We start from the raw sequence: 13,807 nt of genomic DNA, 5'->3' as shown, positions 1-13,807 counted from the left end.
CAAAAAAAAAAAAAAAAAAAACACTTATGCCATTTGGACTGATAATGCACTCAGATTTGACTCTTAACATGCCCTAATTAAGTGTGTGTATATATATATATATGCACAATTTTATTTATTACATAGTGCCAACAAGATGAATTGATATTCTTTTCATACATATATGATTAATTTATATATGAGTAGTTGTCTTATTATATGATCATCCGATAATACAATCAAATTAAAATTATTAGATGAGTAACAATTAAAAAAAAAAAAGAGTTTCTATACCAATAATAAATGCCACATGCACCATTTTTCAGGTTTTAAATTGACAAATGGTCTGAATTATTCATGCCAAGTCTTTAGAGATCAATCAAAGTTGAGCTTTTCAGCCTCTTGGTGTTGTAGATAATTTCTTATATATAAAACAAAGACTTTAAGCTGACTTTGAGAATGTTTAAATTAAATAAGCATGTGGAGTGTGACATATAATTATATATAAATCCGGGAAATCATAGACTATTCTTATGAGTAATGGGCTTGTTGCCAAATGGCTGGAATTGTAAAATTCTGGAAACAATTTCTATAATTTTATATTTAGAATACAAAGACTTTGTTTGCCAAAAGCATAGGACTTTTTATGGGTTGTTGCTGCCATCTCCATATTGAACTCACAAACAAGTCTTTGTATTGACATCAACTGTTTGTTGGGCATCTCTATTGCTCTAGATGATAGTTAGGGTTACGTATCCACAAAATTTCATTCAAACCAACCCCTGGGTGAACTAATAGTTCAATAAAAACTTTTAGGTATATTATTCAAGAAATCTTAAGTTCGAGTCCCTCCTCGGTTATTAATAGGGGTGACGACTAGAGCTCTTATGTAGTTGATAGTTCAAAGGTCTCGAGAGATTAGTTTAGGTGCGCGTAAGTTGTACCGAACACCCCTCATCTTTGAAAAAAAAAAGTTCATTCAACTTTGTAATCATATGTTTCAAAACTGACTTGCATATTGATTATATATTTGGGTATATGAGTTATTTTTTCAAAAGAGAGAGGCGCACATAGAGGTTATCAGTGATGCAATTAGTTGTTGGTGCGTCCTTGAAGTTAACGGCCGAGTAATCCTCCAATGCTCACCCTTATTAGTAACTGAGGAGAATCAAATTTATGACATTTCGAGTAATACACCAAAGAGTCATAGTTGACCGCCTACCCATTCAGGGGTTGGTTACAAATCGGTATTCCCCTCTTATATATTTCAACTTGAATAATGTTATACATAAAAAGTTGAGATCTCAATTTTGTATTTCAACTCATGTGACAATTGATTTGCAACATCTCCTTAATTATAGGATAGTAGAATAAGCAATTTAACTCGAGAATCAATTGCCACACAAAAGTTTAGATACAAAATTGTGACTCTAACTTTGTATGCGTGACATTAACTTTTGAAATTAAATCGTTTATTAATTTAACGATTAGAATTTCAACCTGATTTTTACAAAATTAAACGATCAAAAGCAAAAAATAATATAAACTTACAAAAGGAAATTTTCTTAGGGTTTTAAAATTCAACAAAATTGTTTAACCCAATATGAAAGAATCAAATCCTAAAAGCTTTTACACAACCAAACTCGTTAGCTAGTTAACACGCATTAACTATCTCTAGGTGACTGAATAGTTCGATAGAGATTCTTATGTATATTACTCAAGAGGTCTCGAGTTCAAGTACCTCCTCAATTGCACAGTAACTACTGGAGCTCTTACACAACTGGTAGTTTTAGGGTCTATTGGGATTAGTTGAGATGTGCAAAGCTTACTCGAACACATCGTCGGTCATTAAAAAAAAAAAAAGTTAACACGCATTATAAATAAAGAATTAAGATTAGATATAAATGATTGGGTGAATAGCACATGAACTGAATAATTAGCACTAATTATTATGGATTGTGAAACACTCGCAAAGATGCTTATCCACAATTTTACTATTAAATATTTTATATTTATTGAATTTCAGTGAGTGAGAAGCAAAAACAAGGTACACTACATTTGGACTTGGACAGCTTGTGGATGCACGGAAATTTCGTGCAATCACGTTTCGTTTGTACCACGTGTCAAAACGCACATGGGCTAGCTGTCGGCTGTTAAAAAGCAGGATCAATAATCTATTTCACGTGTTTTATTCTAATTTTCATTTTCGTTGTAAAATTAAATATAAAACCTGAAAGTCCCAGGAAAGTTCTACCCAACTGATGTTTGATTATTTTTTATTTTTCAAAAATAGTTTTCATATATTATTAAATATAAAAATCTAATTAGTAAAGCATTAGTACTCACAAAAAGTTTGCTTTAGCTGATCTAGATTTATTAAAATATTAGATTAATTATAAATATTTATCATGGTTTAATAATGAATTTAATCTTAAATAAGGTTTATATTTCTAAATAAAAATTTTTGTTTATATAAACATATATAGAGTTTTATTATAGTATATAAGTTATACACCTAATATTTTATTGGTTTCATTTGTATTACATTCTCAAGTTTTAAGATATTGTCACATCTCATATTTTTTTTGTTTTTCGGACTAATTTGTGCGTAACTCGATTAATCTTTCAGTGTCTTAATGTTAATAACCGAGTAAACCCTCTAGTAACTACCCCTGTTAACAATTAAAAAAAATCGAATGAGTTTGAAATTTAGTTTATAACACGTTTTAGATGAATTACACTTGCTTAAAGTCCAAAAGTAAATCCATATAGACCTAAATCCAACACGAATAATATCTATTTAATTAGACACAAAACTTGTAACATGAAAAGTAAAGAGTTAATAATATATAACATAAATTTTTTAGTTAATGAAGTAATTGAGTAAATAAAGTGATGCAAAAAAAAAAAAAAGCACAAGAAATGCATGGTATGGGAAGTGAGAGAATTGAGAAAGAAGAAGAATAAGAAGAAAGAGCACCGCAGATTCCGTGGGATCCAGCCTTGCAATCCAATCATCTCTTCATACACAAATACTATCAATCGTTGTGGCGAAGTTATGCCTTTCTTTTTTCCTTTCCTTTTCTTTTCTTTTCCTTCAAATCCGCCCAAATCTCTCTCTATTTTCTGATCTGTCACCTCCTCTATTTTTACTAAAACAATATTTATTTTCTTCAACAATACGTCTCTCTAACTTCTACACGCCACTGTTACTAAATTTGCTTTTATTTCAAATAATAATAATAATATTTGTTGAAAATTAATAATACTTTTTTTTTTTTTTTTTTAATGATCGAGGGTGTCTAAGCCAGTTTACGCGCACCTCAACTAATCTTTCAAGACATTGAAACTATCGGTCTAATAAGAGTTCTAATAACTATCATTATTAACAATCGAGGAGAGACTTGAATTCATGACCTATTGAGTAATATATCTAAGAATTCATATCAAATCACTCGATCGTCTAGAGATAATTCAATGAATACTTATTTTACTGTCAGAATAAACCCCGACTTCAATATTAAGCAAAATGAATTTCCCAGAAATTATTTTCTTGAATTATAGTTTTATGTGTTAAGAAACGGTAGTGGATCAATTGGGGGAATAATAATAAGAGAAATTTATTTATTTAATTTTTATAATAAAAAAAGTATTATTTGGTTTAATAAATGTTAAATGGTGAAGTGCGTTGGCAAAGTGTGAGAAAGAGAGTGTGAAACGGAGTTGATTTGAACACCCTCCTCAAATGTTTCACTCTAATCTCATTAATTTTAGACAATTTTCAGTTAGAATTTTTGTTTGGTTTTTGGTCTTCGCTTAATTTTGTTACAACCAAAAATTTTCCCAACCAAAAACTCTTTTTTTAACATTTGCAAAAACATTTGACGGACTATTTCACACTTACTGTTGTTCTATGGGTGGGTGTCCTTTTGACTCCAATTAATCAACCATTTCATATAAATATAATACAAACCCTACTCTCTTTTCTTACTTCCTCATTTAACTTGAACAATATTTTTTCTTTCCTTCTTTTTTTTCTCCTCAATCTCTCTCGTTTCTTTTTTGGTGGAGAAGATGAAAATTTATTCTAACATGGAAGAATCTGCAACTGCAACTCAAGAGGAAGTACTTGGTGGCGCCTCCGCTGGCGCCGGCCATATCATTAAAGGAAAGAGAACCAAACGCCAAAGGCCTCAATCGCCGATTCCGTTTGTCGTTTCGACTGGAGATATTACTACTGGGTTTGATCAGAAAGTCGTTAATAATAACAACAACTCGTCGACGTCGCCGGTGAGTTCAGGAGGTGGAGTTGATTACTTAAATAGCACTCAGGAAGACGAAGACATGGCGAATTGTCTTATTCTTCTAGCTCAATGTCAATCAAAAGACTCGCCTAAACAAGAAGTAGTAGAAAATAATGACAATAACCGTCATCATCCTCATCAGGACGAGATGGGGCAAATACATAATAAATTTAACAGCAGGAGATTTCTTGAAGCTCCATCTTCGGGTACCGGCAAAGCGGGTTACTATGTGTATGAGTGCAAGACTTGTAACAGAACGTTTCCGTCGTTTCAAGCGCTCGGTGGCCATAGAGCGAGTCATAAGAAACCGAAAGGGATGAGTGATCACGAAAGAACGATTAATAACAAGTCGTTATCTTCTCAGTTCGTGGTTTCGTCGGATGAAGAAGAGGTCAATTTCCGAAATGTGTCTTCTCTTTCTCTCCAATTGAATAATAATAATAATAACAGAAGCAACCACAATTTGTATAGCAAGAATCACAGCAACAGTAAGGTTCATGAATGCTCCATTTGCGGGGCGGAGTTCACTTCAGGACAAGCTTTAGGCGGGCACATGCGGCGCCACCGAGCACCGACTGGAACAAACACCGCCTTGTCATTGACGCCAACGAACTTGGAATCTGAAGATCAAGCTGCGAAGAAACAAAGAAATGTATTGTCATTAGAGTTGGATCTTAATCTTCCGGCGCCGGAAGACGATCTGCGGGAATCGAAGTTACCCTTCTCTTCAAAGCAACAACAACAACAGCAACCACCACCGCAGCAGCAGCAACAACAACAACAACAACAACAACAAAAATCACCTCTTGTCTTCTCCGCCCCCACTTTGGTGGATTGTCACTACTAAAAGACGAGGTTTTCATTATTTTTTTCTTCTTTTAAAATTCTTTTTTTCTTTTTTCTCTCTATAACTTCTGGGAAGTTAATATTCAACGCAATGATTCGAAGATGAATATCATGTTGATTAACGCAAAAATTGTTTTAATTCTTTTTACTGGTGGAAAATAATATAAGATTAATTCTTTTCATTCTTTTGTTATTTTAGCTTGAAATTCTTGGAAATATAAAGCATTTAATGAAAATATATATTAATTTGTTAGTGAGAAGTCTGTTTAGTGTTCATAAAGTTGCATGATTAGGCATCTTTTTTTCTTTTCAAATGGGTTTTTCTTCTTTTTTCAGTGGGAAGGGGAATGTGTTACACACTTGAGATTGAGAGAGAGAGAGAGAAAGAGAGAATTTGGCTTGAGATTTTCACCGCCATGAATCACACCAAAAACTCTCTGTGGTTTAGCTTTCATTGTAATATTTCACTTACAATTTTCTGTGTACAATACATTTTTCTTTGATTTATACGATAATTAAGTCAATAATTTTATATATGAATTGGGATTTTGTCTCTCCTTTTAACACCATTAAATTTACGTAAATGAATATATAATTTAATTAAAGTATGAATTTATTATTACATCCAAGACTATGAATCTTGTTTATTTTTTGTATGTTAATGACAAAAATAGAATAAAAGGTAAGTAAAAGGCAGTAAGTAACTGGTTCTCTATTTGATACATGAATTCACTTCTTTGTCTTTTTCCCTCCTCTTTAATTAGCAAATTAATATACTTTTAAAATTAGCTATTTTTGTTCTTTTTCTTTTCTTTTCTTGTTTCACCTATTTGTTAGTTACCTGCCTACGCAATACACCTAATCAGTATATATCTGGGATTATTATCCACTGCTTGATGATGTAAAAACCTTCAAATGCAGTACGTCTGCTTTTAGTTTTCATATATTCTGCCTTTTGTTTCAACTTTCTGGGTTCACTGCATAGTTACCCTGGTCATCTGTAAATTTGGAACACAATATTTGTCACATAAGGGCTGAACTTGGTAAATAATGGACTAGCTAATAAAACTTGAACCAGCTAAGAAGAGTTGAGAGAAAACATAGGTGGCGATAATACCCATTAAAGAGTTAGATAAAAGAAGACAAATAAAAAAGCCTGGAAATATCAAGTCCTCGTCCATGTATTATGGGCAATTTTTTAAAAGCAAAATTAGCTGTTCTTAAGCAAGAGTTGGTGCATGTCACCCTATCAAAAGAGAGAGAGAGAGAGAGAGAGAGAGATCAGATAATGATGCAATAATAATCTGTGAGGTAGCCATTGACTGTGAATGGTCGATTAATGCTACTTTCAGCTATGCAAATTGTGCGGTGACAGATAAGTGTTGAGAAGTTTTATTTAGTTTAGGAATTTGGTCAATTTCTTGTAAGGTTTGGTTTATGATAAACTAATCAAAGACTTAGTCTAAATATTCACCATTCATTATAAATACCTTTACAAGAATAAATACTTTGACTCAATGATTAGTTTCTGGGATAATTATATAAGCTACTTTGACAGGTTTACTTGAATTCCAAGGGATAATAAACAAGTGTTCATTTTTTTTTTTAAGAGTTTCTCAAATTAAAACCAACGGAATTGCAAGGCATGAAGGATTGTTTGACAAGAAAGTGTACCTTCTTTATCGGCTTGAAATTTAAGTATATATCAACTAAAGGTGGAACAAATGGGCTGGGTTAGGCAGGTCAACCCTAACCTAGCCCGCATTAGAGATAAGGCGGGCCGGGTTGAACCCAACCCGCATGCAACCCCCGGGCGAACCGGGTTGCTATATGATAACCCGCCAACCTGGCGGGTTGCTATTTTGTTTGCATTAGCCAACCCGGCAGGTTGGCTTGGCCCAAAAAAAATTAAAAAAATTAAAAATTAAATTTTTTTTTCAAGTTTCCCCTATTTTTTTAATTCTTTTAATTAAACTATTATAATTGAACTCTTGCAAACAAATAATTTTACACAATAATATTAAACTATACTTCTAAATCATAAATATTAAAATGTATAAAACTTCATAATATTTGACATATTGTTATTATTATTTTTTATGGTACGTAAAAAAAAAAAAAAATACTAAAGTCTTATTCTCAAATTTCCATGTCTTGTATAAAATATAATTCATTCTTCTGCTAAAATTTCATCAATTGAATGAATAAATCTAATTTTTCTTATACTACAATTTTATTGTATTAAAATTGAATTAATATTTGAAATGTTAACAAAAAAAATTAATTTAATTGAATTATTGATATTTGAAAAGTTAACTAAAAACAATTACATTTATTCATTTATAAATTGTTAATTATTTATTTGAAAAGTTAAATAAATAAAACAAAATAAAATAAAAAATAAAAAAATAGGGCTAACCCGGCAGGTTAGGGTTGGCGGGCCGGGCTGGGCCAGCCATTTTCCCAAAAATGGCGGGCCTAACCCGGCCTGCCTTTGTTGGTGGGCGAGTTAGGACCAACCCGCCTAATTAAGTAACCCGCTGCGGGCCGGGCCGGGCAGGTTACTTTTCCACCTCTAATATCAACGGTGGTTTTGGAAAGTTAATTGTAAGGAACATTTGATTAGCCTAATTAAGTATCTACAATTTTGTTAAAGTTGTCGACTACTTTAACAATAAGGGGCCACGCACACGCATTCGGGAGTCCCACTAAACGGGTGGGTGTCAAGGATGCAACGCCCTCGAGCCCATAGGCGGTTTGGCCCTATTTCATGAAGAGTCGCTATAGGATTTCTCTAAGTAATTAAATTCCTAATTAGGTTTGAACCTAGGAAAGGGGATCTTAGTAATATTAGGTTTTTCTCTTTAAACCTAGTATACATACTTATTTTCTCTTGTATGAGTGTGTATCAAATCATAGGGTAAATATATTTATTGTAATGAGAGATGTGAGACATTATTTTAATAATATTTGATTTTGTTGGATATAGCCTATTAATTGGGTGAACTAAAGGTGGAAAAATAACCCGCCCGGCCCAGCCCACGACGGGTTATACTTGTTGACGGGCTAGGGGCTGGTTGGGTTAGGTCCGCCTCTTGGCCAAAAAGGTTGGCCCAGCTCGGCCCGCCAACCCTAACCCAGCGGGTTTTGATGCGGGCTAGGCCGAGTTAGCTCATAATTTTTTTTATTTTTTTTCTTTTGTGTAATTGTTTTTAGTTAACTTTTCAAATATCAATAATTCAATTAAATTAATTTTTTTTTTGGTAACATTTCAAATATTAATTCAATTTTAATACAATGAAATTGTAATATAAGAAAAATTAAATTTATTTATCAAAAAATAAAATAAGAAATTATAACAATTATTGTCTCGTTAAAAACCTTACAAAAAAAAAACCCCAATAGGACAAAAACTTGGTAAGGAAAAAAGAGTGCAATAATTGACAATTAATTTACAAGTTACAATTTACAAAACAACTAATTTGGGGGTTGACTAAGACCTCCCTCATCCGTATCATCTAATTGACGAAGACAAATTCTAGAACTATCGGGAGCTATAGCAACATAGGGAGAAATCAGGGGAATATTGTGACATGTATCAGATTCTGAGACTGGGAAAGCGGGATTATTTGAATCTGTTGCATTTATGTTAGTAAATTCAGGGAGACTAGGATAGTTTCCTTCATCATCAAAATCGATGGGATGGAAATATCTATCCATTATAGTTTAAAAAAAAAATGATATAGAAGAAATAAAAAATTAAAGAAGGAGAATTGGAATTTGGAAATATGAATTGAAAATTGTAAAAACTAATAAAAATTAAAATGAGAGCAAATTGACAACAAAGAGAATAATTGAGAGATTTCAATAGAGATTAGAGAAAATGAGAGAATTTGGGATGTGAGAAAATATGATAGTTTAGGCCCTATTTATAGAAAAAAAGGGGAAAAGAAAATGACAAAAAAGACTCCTCCAACTGCTACAAAACGGCTATATTTCAAGGATAAAAGGGGTATTTGTAAAAAAAAAAAAAATTATTATTTAATTTTTTTGTCCAACCCAACGGATTGACCGTTGGCTTGTAACGACCAACACACCGGGTTGAAAACTCCCTACTTGGCAGGTTGGAGGGTCTTTTTTTTTAAAAGTAAAAAATTTAACCCGCTAGGTTGACATATGAAAACCCAGCCCGTCCGGCGGGATATATGCGGATCGGGTTCAACCTGGCCCGCCTTTTAGGTGGTCCGGATTGAACCCGTCTTAATGCGGGCTGGGTTAGGGTTGACCCGCCTAACTTGACCCATTTGTTCCACCTCTAGGGTGAACCAAGGTAAATCGAACGTATTTTTTCTTTCTCTTTACTAGTTTGATATTTGTGTGTGTTTGGTTGTTTGATTTCGTATTACTCTAAATTGTTTCAAAATTTGAGATCAAAATATTAAAACATAACTCTTATTATTCTTTTCCCTCGTAATCGAATCACTTTAACCACAGGAAAAATAGTCTATTTTAATGCACAGATCACAATAGATGACCACTGCGTTGCTATACATCAATTAAAACATCAAAATCGATATCGTCAACCCCTCACTTAAGGCTCATTGTTAAACAGTTTTTTCAATGTAAACTTGGCGTCGAGATATTATTTTTACATACTTCTGGGCAGCAAAAAGCTTATTCTAGTGTGATGCAGAAAAAGACTTATTCAAACACTTAACTCATTCGAAAAACACATTTTTCTTGTCGTGTTTCCACTTGATTGAACAAAAATATTCTCTATTTATCTACTAACACAGTGCAAGAACGCTTGAACAGAACACCGCTCAAAACCCTATAGGTTAAGCACATTTTTCTTGAGGAATTTGAAAACTTTAGTATAAGAACTCTCGATTGCTAGAATGTTTGAGTCTTATGGTTCTACAACCTTTTTTTTTCATTAAAACATTGAGATAGTTGGAATTGGTACTTGAACCACACGTGATCATTATAATATGATTTGTAGGTGTTATAAAACTAAGTCTACCTAACCAAAATCAAGATTCTAACCAACCAAACAAAGATCGAAAATAGGAAAGAACAACACGTGATCTTTTACCGTGGTTCACTTGTTCAGGATTGAACAAGCTACGTCCACGTTGAGCTCCAAAATATGGAGGCTCGTTGCACTATTATTACTGTCACCAAAGATTACAGATCACACACTTAATCTTCCCTTCAAACCCTAACTTACAAGAATCATGATAACACCAATCCTATACACGTAAATCTATAATCCTAAAGAGAATTCTAATCCCGATTCTGTACCCACAAAGAAACACAACTTTTGGGGTGGATCTACGACTGATTTACGACTGATTTATACAAGAGTAAACTGTTCTACAAGGAACCACAACAGAGAGTTTACAGATTGAGATATTCGATTGAAAGGGACTGTACAATTTGGAAAGCTTCAGCTTTTATATCGTTGACCAGCATGTGAGTCTTCAGTCATTGGATTGCTTGGAGATCAAAGGCTAAAAATGCAAGACAGATTAGCTGAAACGGCAACGTATCAATAAAGCCCAATACGACACAGTTTTAACAGCTTCACATATTAATAATCTCCACCTTAAAGCCGTTATTCCAAACAGCAAACCATTAGTGCAGCAAGCTTCTCACATACTCCTTCTTAGCTCTATTTGGATCAGTTGATGTGCAATAAGTTCAAGCAATGCTTGAGCTTTGCAGGAGTCACCACTTTTGTCCCTATATCAGCTGGATTTTCTTCAATTGGTATTTTCAGTAGGTTCAACTTCCCTTTTGAGATTTGGTCTCACACAAAATGATACTTCACGTCCACGTGCTTTATCCTCTCATGATATATGGGGTTCTTACTTAGGTGAATGGCATTTTTATTGTCAGAATGCATAGTCACAAGTCCATCCATCAAACTTGCTTCTTTCAAGATCTCTTGCAACCATATGGCCTCCTTAAAAGCATCAGCCACTACCACATACTCAGCTTCTGTTGTGGATAGTGCAACTAATGGCTGTAATTATGATTTCCAACTGATGCAGTTGCCTCCTAAGGTGAAGTAGTAGGCTGTAGTGGATTTCCTTGAGTCTTGATCACCTATAAAATCAGAGTCTACATACCCAATAAGACCAAGTGTAGTGCTTCTCTTGCAAAAATCTAATCCAATATGCAATGTACTATTAATATATCTAAGTAGCCATTTTAATGCAACCCAATGTTCTATTCCTGATTTTGACATAAACCTACTTAATAATGACATGACAAATGACAAATCAGGTCCGGTACTTATCATGGCATACATCACAGATCCTATGACACTTGAGAAGAGAATATTTTCCATTTTTAACACTTCAACATTTGTTTTTGGGCACTGTAATTTACTCAAGGTAAAGTGACCAGCTAAGGTTATGTTTATAGGTTTAGATTCAGCCATTCCAAACCTAGAAGTCAGTTTTTGTAGGTATGGCAGTTGGTGAAGCTTTAGCCTATTTAGTTTCCTGTTTCTATCAATTATCATCCCCAAAATCCTTTTTGCAGAACCTAAGTCTTTCATGTCAAACTCAGCACTTAGTTTTGCTTTTAGTTCATCTATGTGTGACTTAGATTTTCATATTAATAACATATCATCTATGTACAACAGCAGGTATATAGGCATGTTATTTATGCAAGCAAATTAGAAACAATTATCATATTCACTTCTAGTAAACCTAACTCCTACTATGAACGAGTCAAATCTCTTGTACCACTGCCTAGGGGATTGTTTAAGGCCATAAAGAGACTTATGCAATAGGCAAACATGTTCAGGCAGGTTCCTATCCCCAAACCAATAGGTTGACTCATAAATATCTTTTCTTCCAATTCACCATGCAAAAATGTTGTTTTAACATCCAATTGTTCTAATTCTAAATTATAATAAGTCACAATTGATAGCAGTAGCCTAATAGTTTTAAACTCAACTACAGGTGAAAAGATTTCAGTAAAGTCAATACCTACCCTCTGTGTGAAGCCCTTAGCCACAAGTCTGGCTTTGTATCTTGGCGGGTCTGAGCTTGTTATGCCTTCATTTAACTTATAAAGCCATTTGCACTCTACCAGTTTCTGGTTAGTTGGTTTTGGAACCAAGGACCATGTCTTATTCAGCTTTAAAGACTTCATTTCTTCCTTCATGGCTAAAAGCCATTTATCTCTGTCTCTGGAACTCATGGCTTCTTCATAGGTTTCAAGCTTAGCCTTTTGGATCTCTACACCAACAACCAAGGCTGTGTAGATTAGGTCAGCATAGGTGAACCTGGTAGGGGGCCTTATCTCCCTCCTAACTCTATCTCTTGCTAGCTGATATTCTGCCAAGTTATCATTTTGGGCTTCTTCAATGTTTTCAAACAGTTCCCCTTCTTCTTCTTGGTCCTCATTTTTAGGTACTGGGTAATTTTTTGGTTTAGCAGCTTTTGGTTGTTCAGGGTGCTTAGCGAAGCTTGCTGGCTCCACCTCAAATTGAGATTTCTCAGCTTGATCAAACCTCTCAAAATCACTCATTGACTTACCTGCATTGTTATTAGAAAGCTTATAAGCAAACATGATCTCATTAAAGACTACATCACGACTGATTATTATCTTGATCCTTGAAGCATCCTTTTCCCACAACTTATACCTTTTGGTTCCTTCTTGATATCCTAAAAATACACATTTTAGGGACCTAGGCTCCAACTTCCCATCTTGGGTATGTGCATAAACAGCACACCCAAACACCTTTAAGTGACTCAGATTTGGCCTCCTCCTTGACCATATCTCTTCAGGGCAGTTAAACTCTAATGCACTTCAGGGACTCCTATTGATTAGATAAGCTGCAGTGGTTAGGGCTTTACCCCAAAAGGTTTTAGGCAAACCAGCAGTGAATAAGAGACATCTAACACTTTCTAGAACTGTTCTATTCATTCTCTTTGCAACCCCATTTTATTGTGGGTTTCCTCTGACTGTCATATGCCTTAATACTCCCTGATTGCTACAGTAAGTGAACTCTAGGTTGTAGAAGTCCAACCCATTATCTGTCCTAAGGGCGTTGACTTTTATGTTTATTTGGTTTTCTACCAAGATTTTCTAGCCTTTGAACTTAGTCAAGGCTTCATCCTTAGTCTTGAGAAGGTATACCTATACCTTCTTGCTATAATCGTTTATAATGGAGAGGAGATATGTGTTCCCTCCATGTGACTTGACACTTTCTGGACCCCAAAGGTCTACATGCACATAGTCCAAACAATTTACAGCAAGATGAGTTCCTTTTTGGAAACTCATCCTGTGCAGTTTACCAAGAACACAAGTCTCACAAAAATTTAAATCAGAAACAAAATCATTACCAAAATAGCCCTGCTATCTAAGTGCATTCATGCCATTTTGGCCTATATGGCCCAATCTCAAATGCCATTTCTCTATAGCGGACATGTTAGTAGACAGTAGAGCAGTATTGAAAACATCAGGATAGTAGTGTCCACATAAAATATACAGACCATTCTTTTTAACACCCTTAAGCAAAACATTACCATTCTTGAACACTTCTAGGCATCCATTTTGGGCTTTATAGGAATAGCAAGATTCATCTAATGTTCCTAGTGAAATCAGATTTTGCTTAAGCTCGGGTATATATCTAACCCTAGTTAGTAGTATTACTT

General features: G+C 34.1%; 2 protein-coding genes across 2 annotated transcripts in view; both read left to right on the top strand.

Moving 5' to 3' along the window:
* LOC116122784 (pullulanase 1, chloroplastic) overlaps window positions 1-2,136 on the top strand; it is a 20,031-nt gene extending 17,895 nt beyond the window's left edge. Inside the window, exon 22 of the mRNA XM_031408601.1 lies at window positions 2,006-2,136. Coding sequence (XP_031264461.1) covers window positions 2,006-2,136 — 131 coding nt within the window. The remainder of the gene's footprint in view (window positions 1-2,005) is intronic.
* Window positions 2,137-3,998: 1,862 nt separating this feature from the next.
* Window positions 3,999-5,181, top strand: LOC116122951 (zinc finger protein ZAT5-like). Its single transcript, XM_031408758.1, has one exon. The coding sequence runs from the start codon at window positions 4,054-4,056 to the stop codon at window positions 5,128-5,130; it is 1,077 nt and encodes a 358-aa protein (XP_031264618.1). The 5' UTR covers window positions 3,999-4,053; the 3' UTR covers window positions 5,131-5,181.
* The last annotated feature ends 8,626 nt before the right edge of the window (window positions 5,182-13,807 follow it).

The sequence above is a fragment of the Pistacia vera genome, unplaced genomic scaffold (assembly GCF_008641045.1).
Source record: "Pistacia vera cultivar Batoury unplaced genomic scaffold, PisVer_v2 Contig1025, whole genome shotgun sequence".
Taxonomy (NCBI): Eukaryota; Viridiplantae; Streptophyta; class Magnoliopsida; order Sapindales; family Anacardiaceae; genus Pistacia; species Pistacia vera.
Note: the sequence above shows the minus strand (reverse complement) of the source record. Positions and strands in the feature narration are given on the sequence as shown.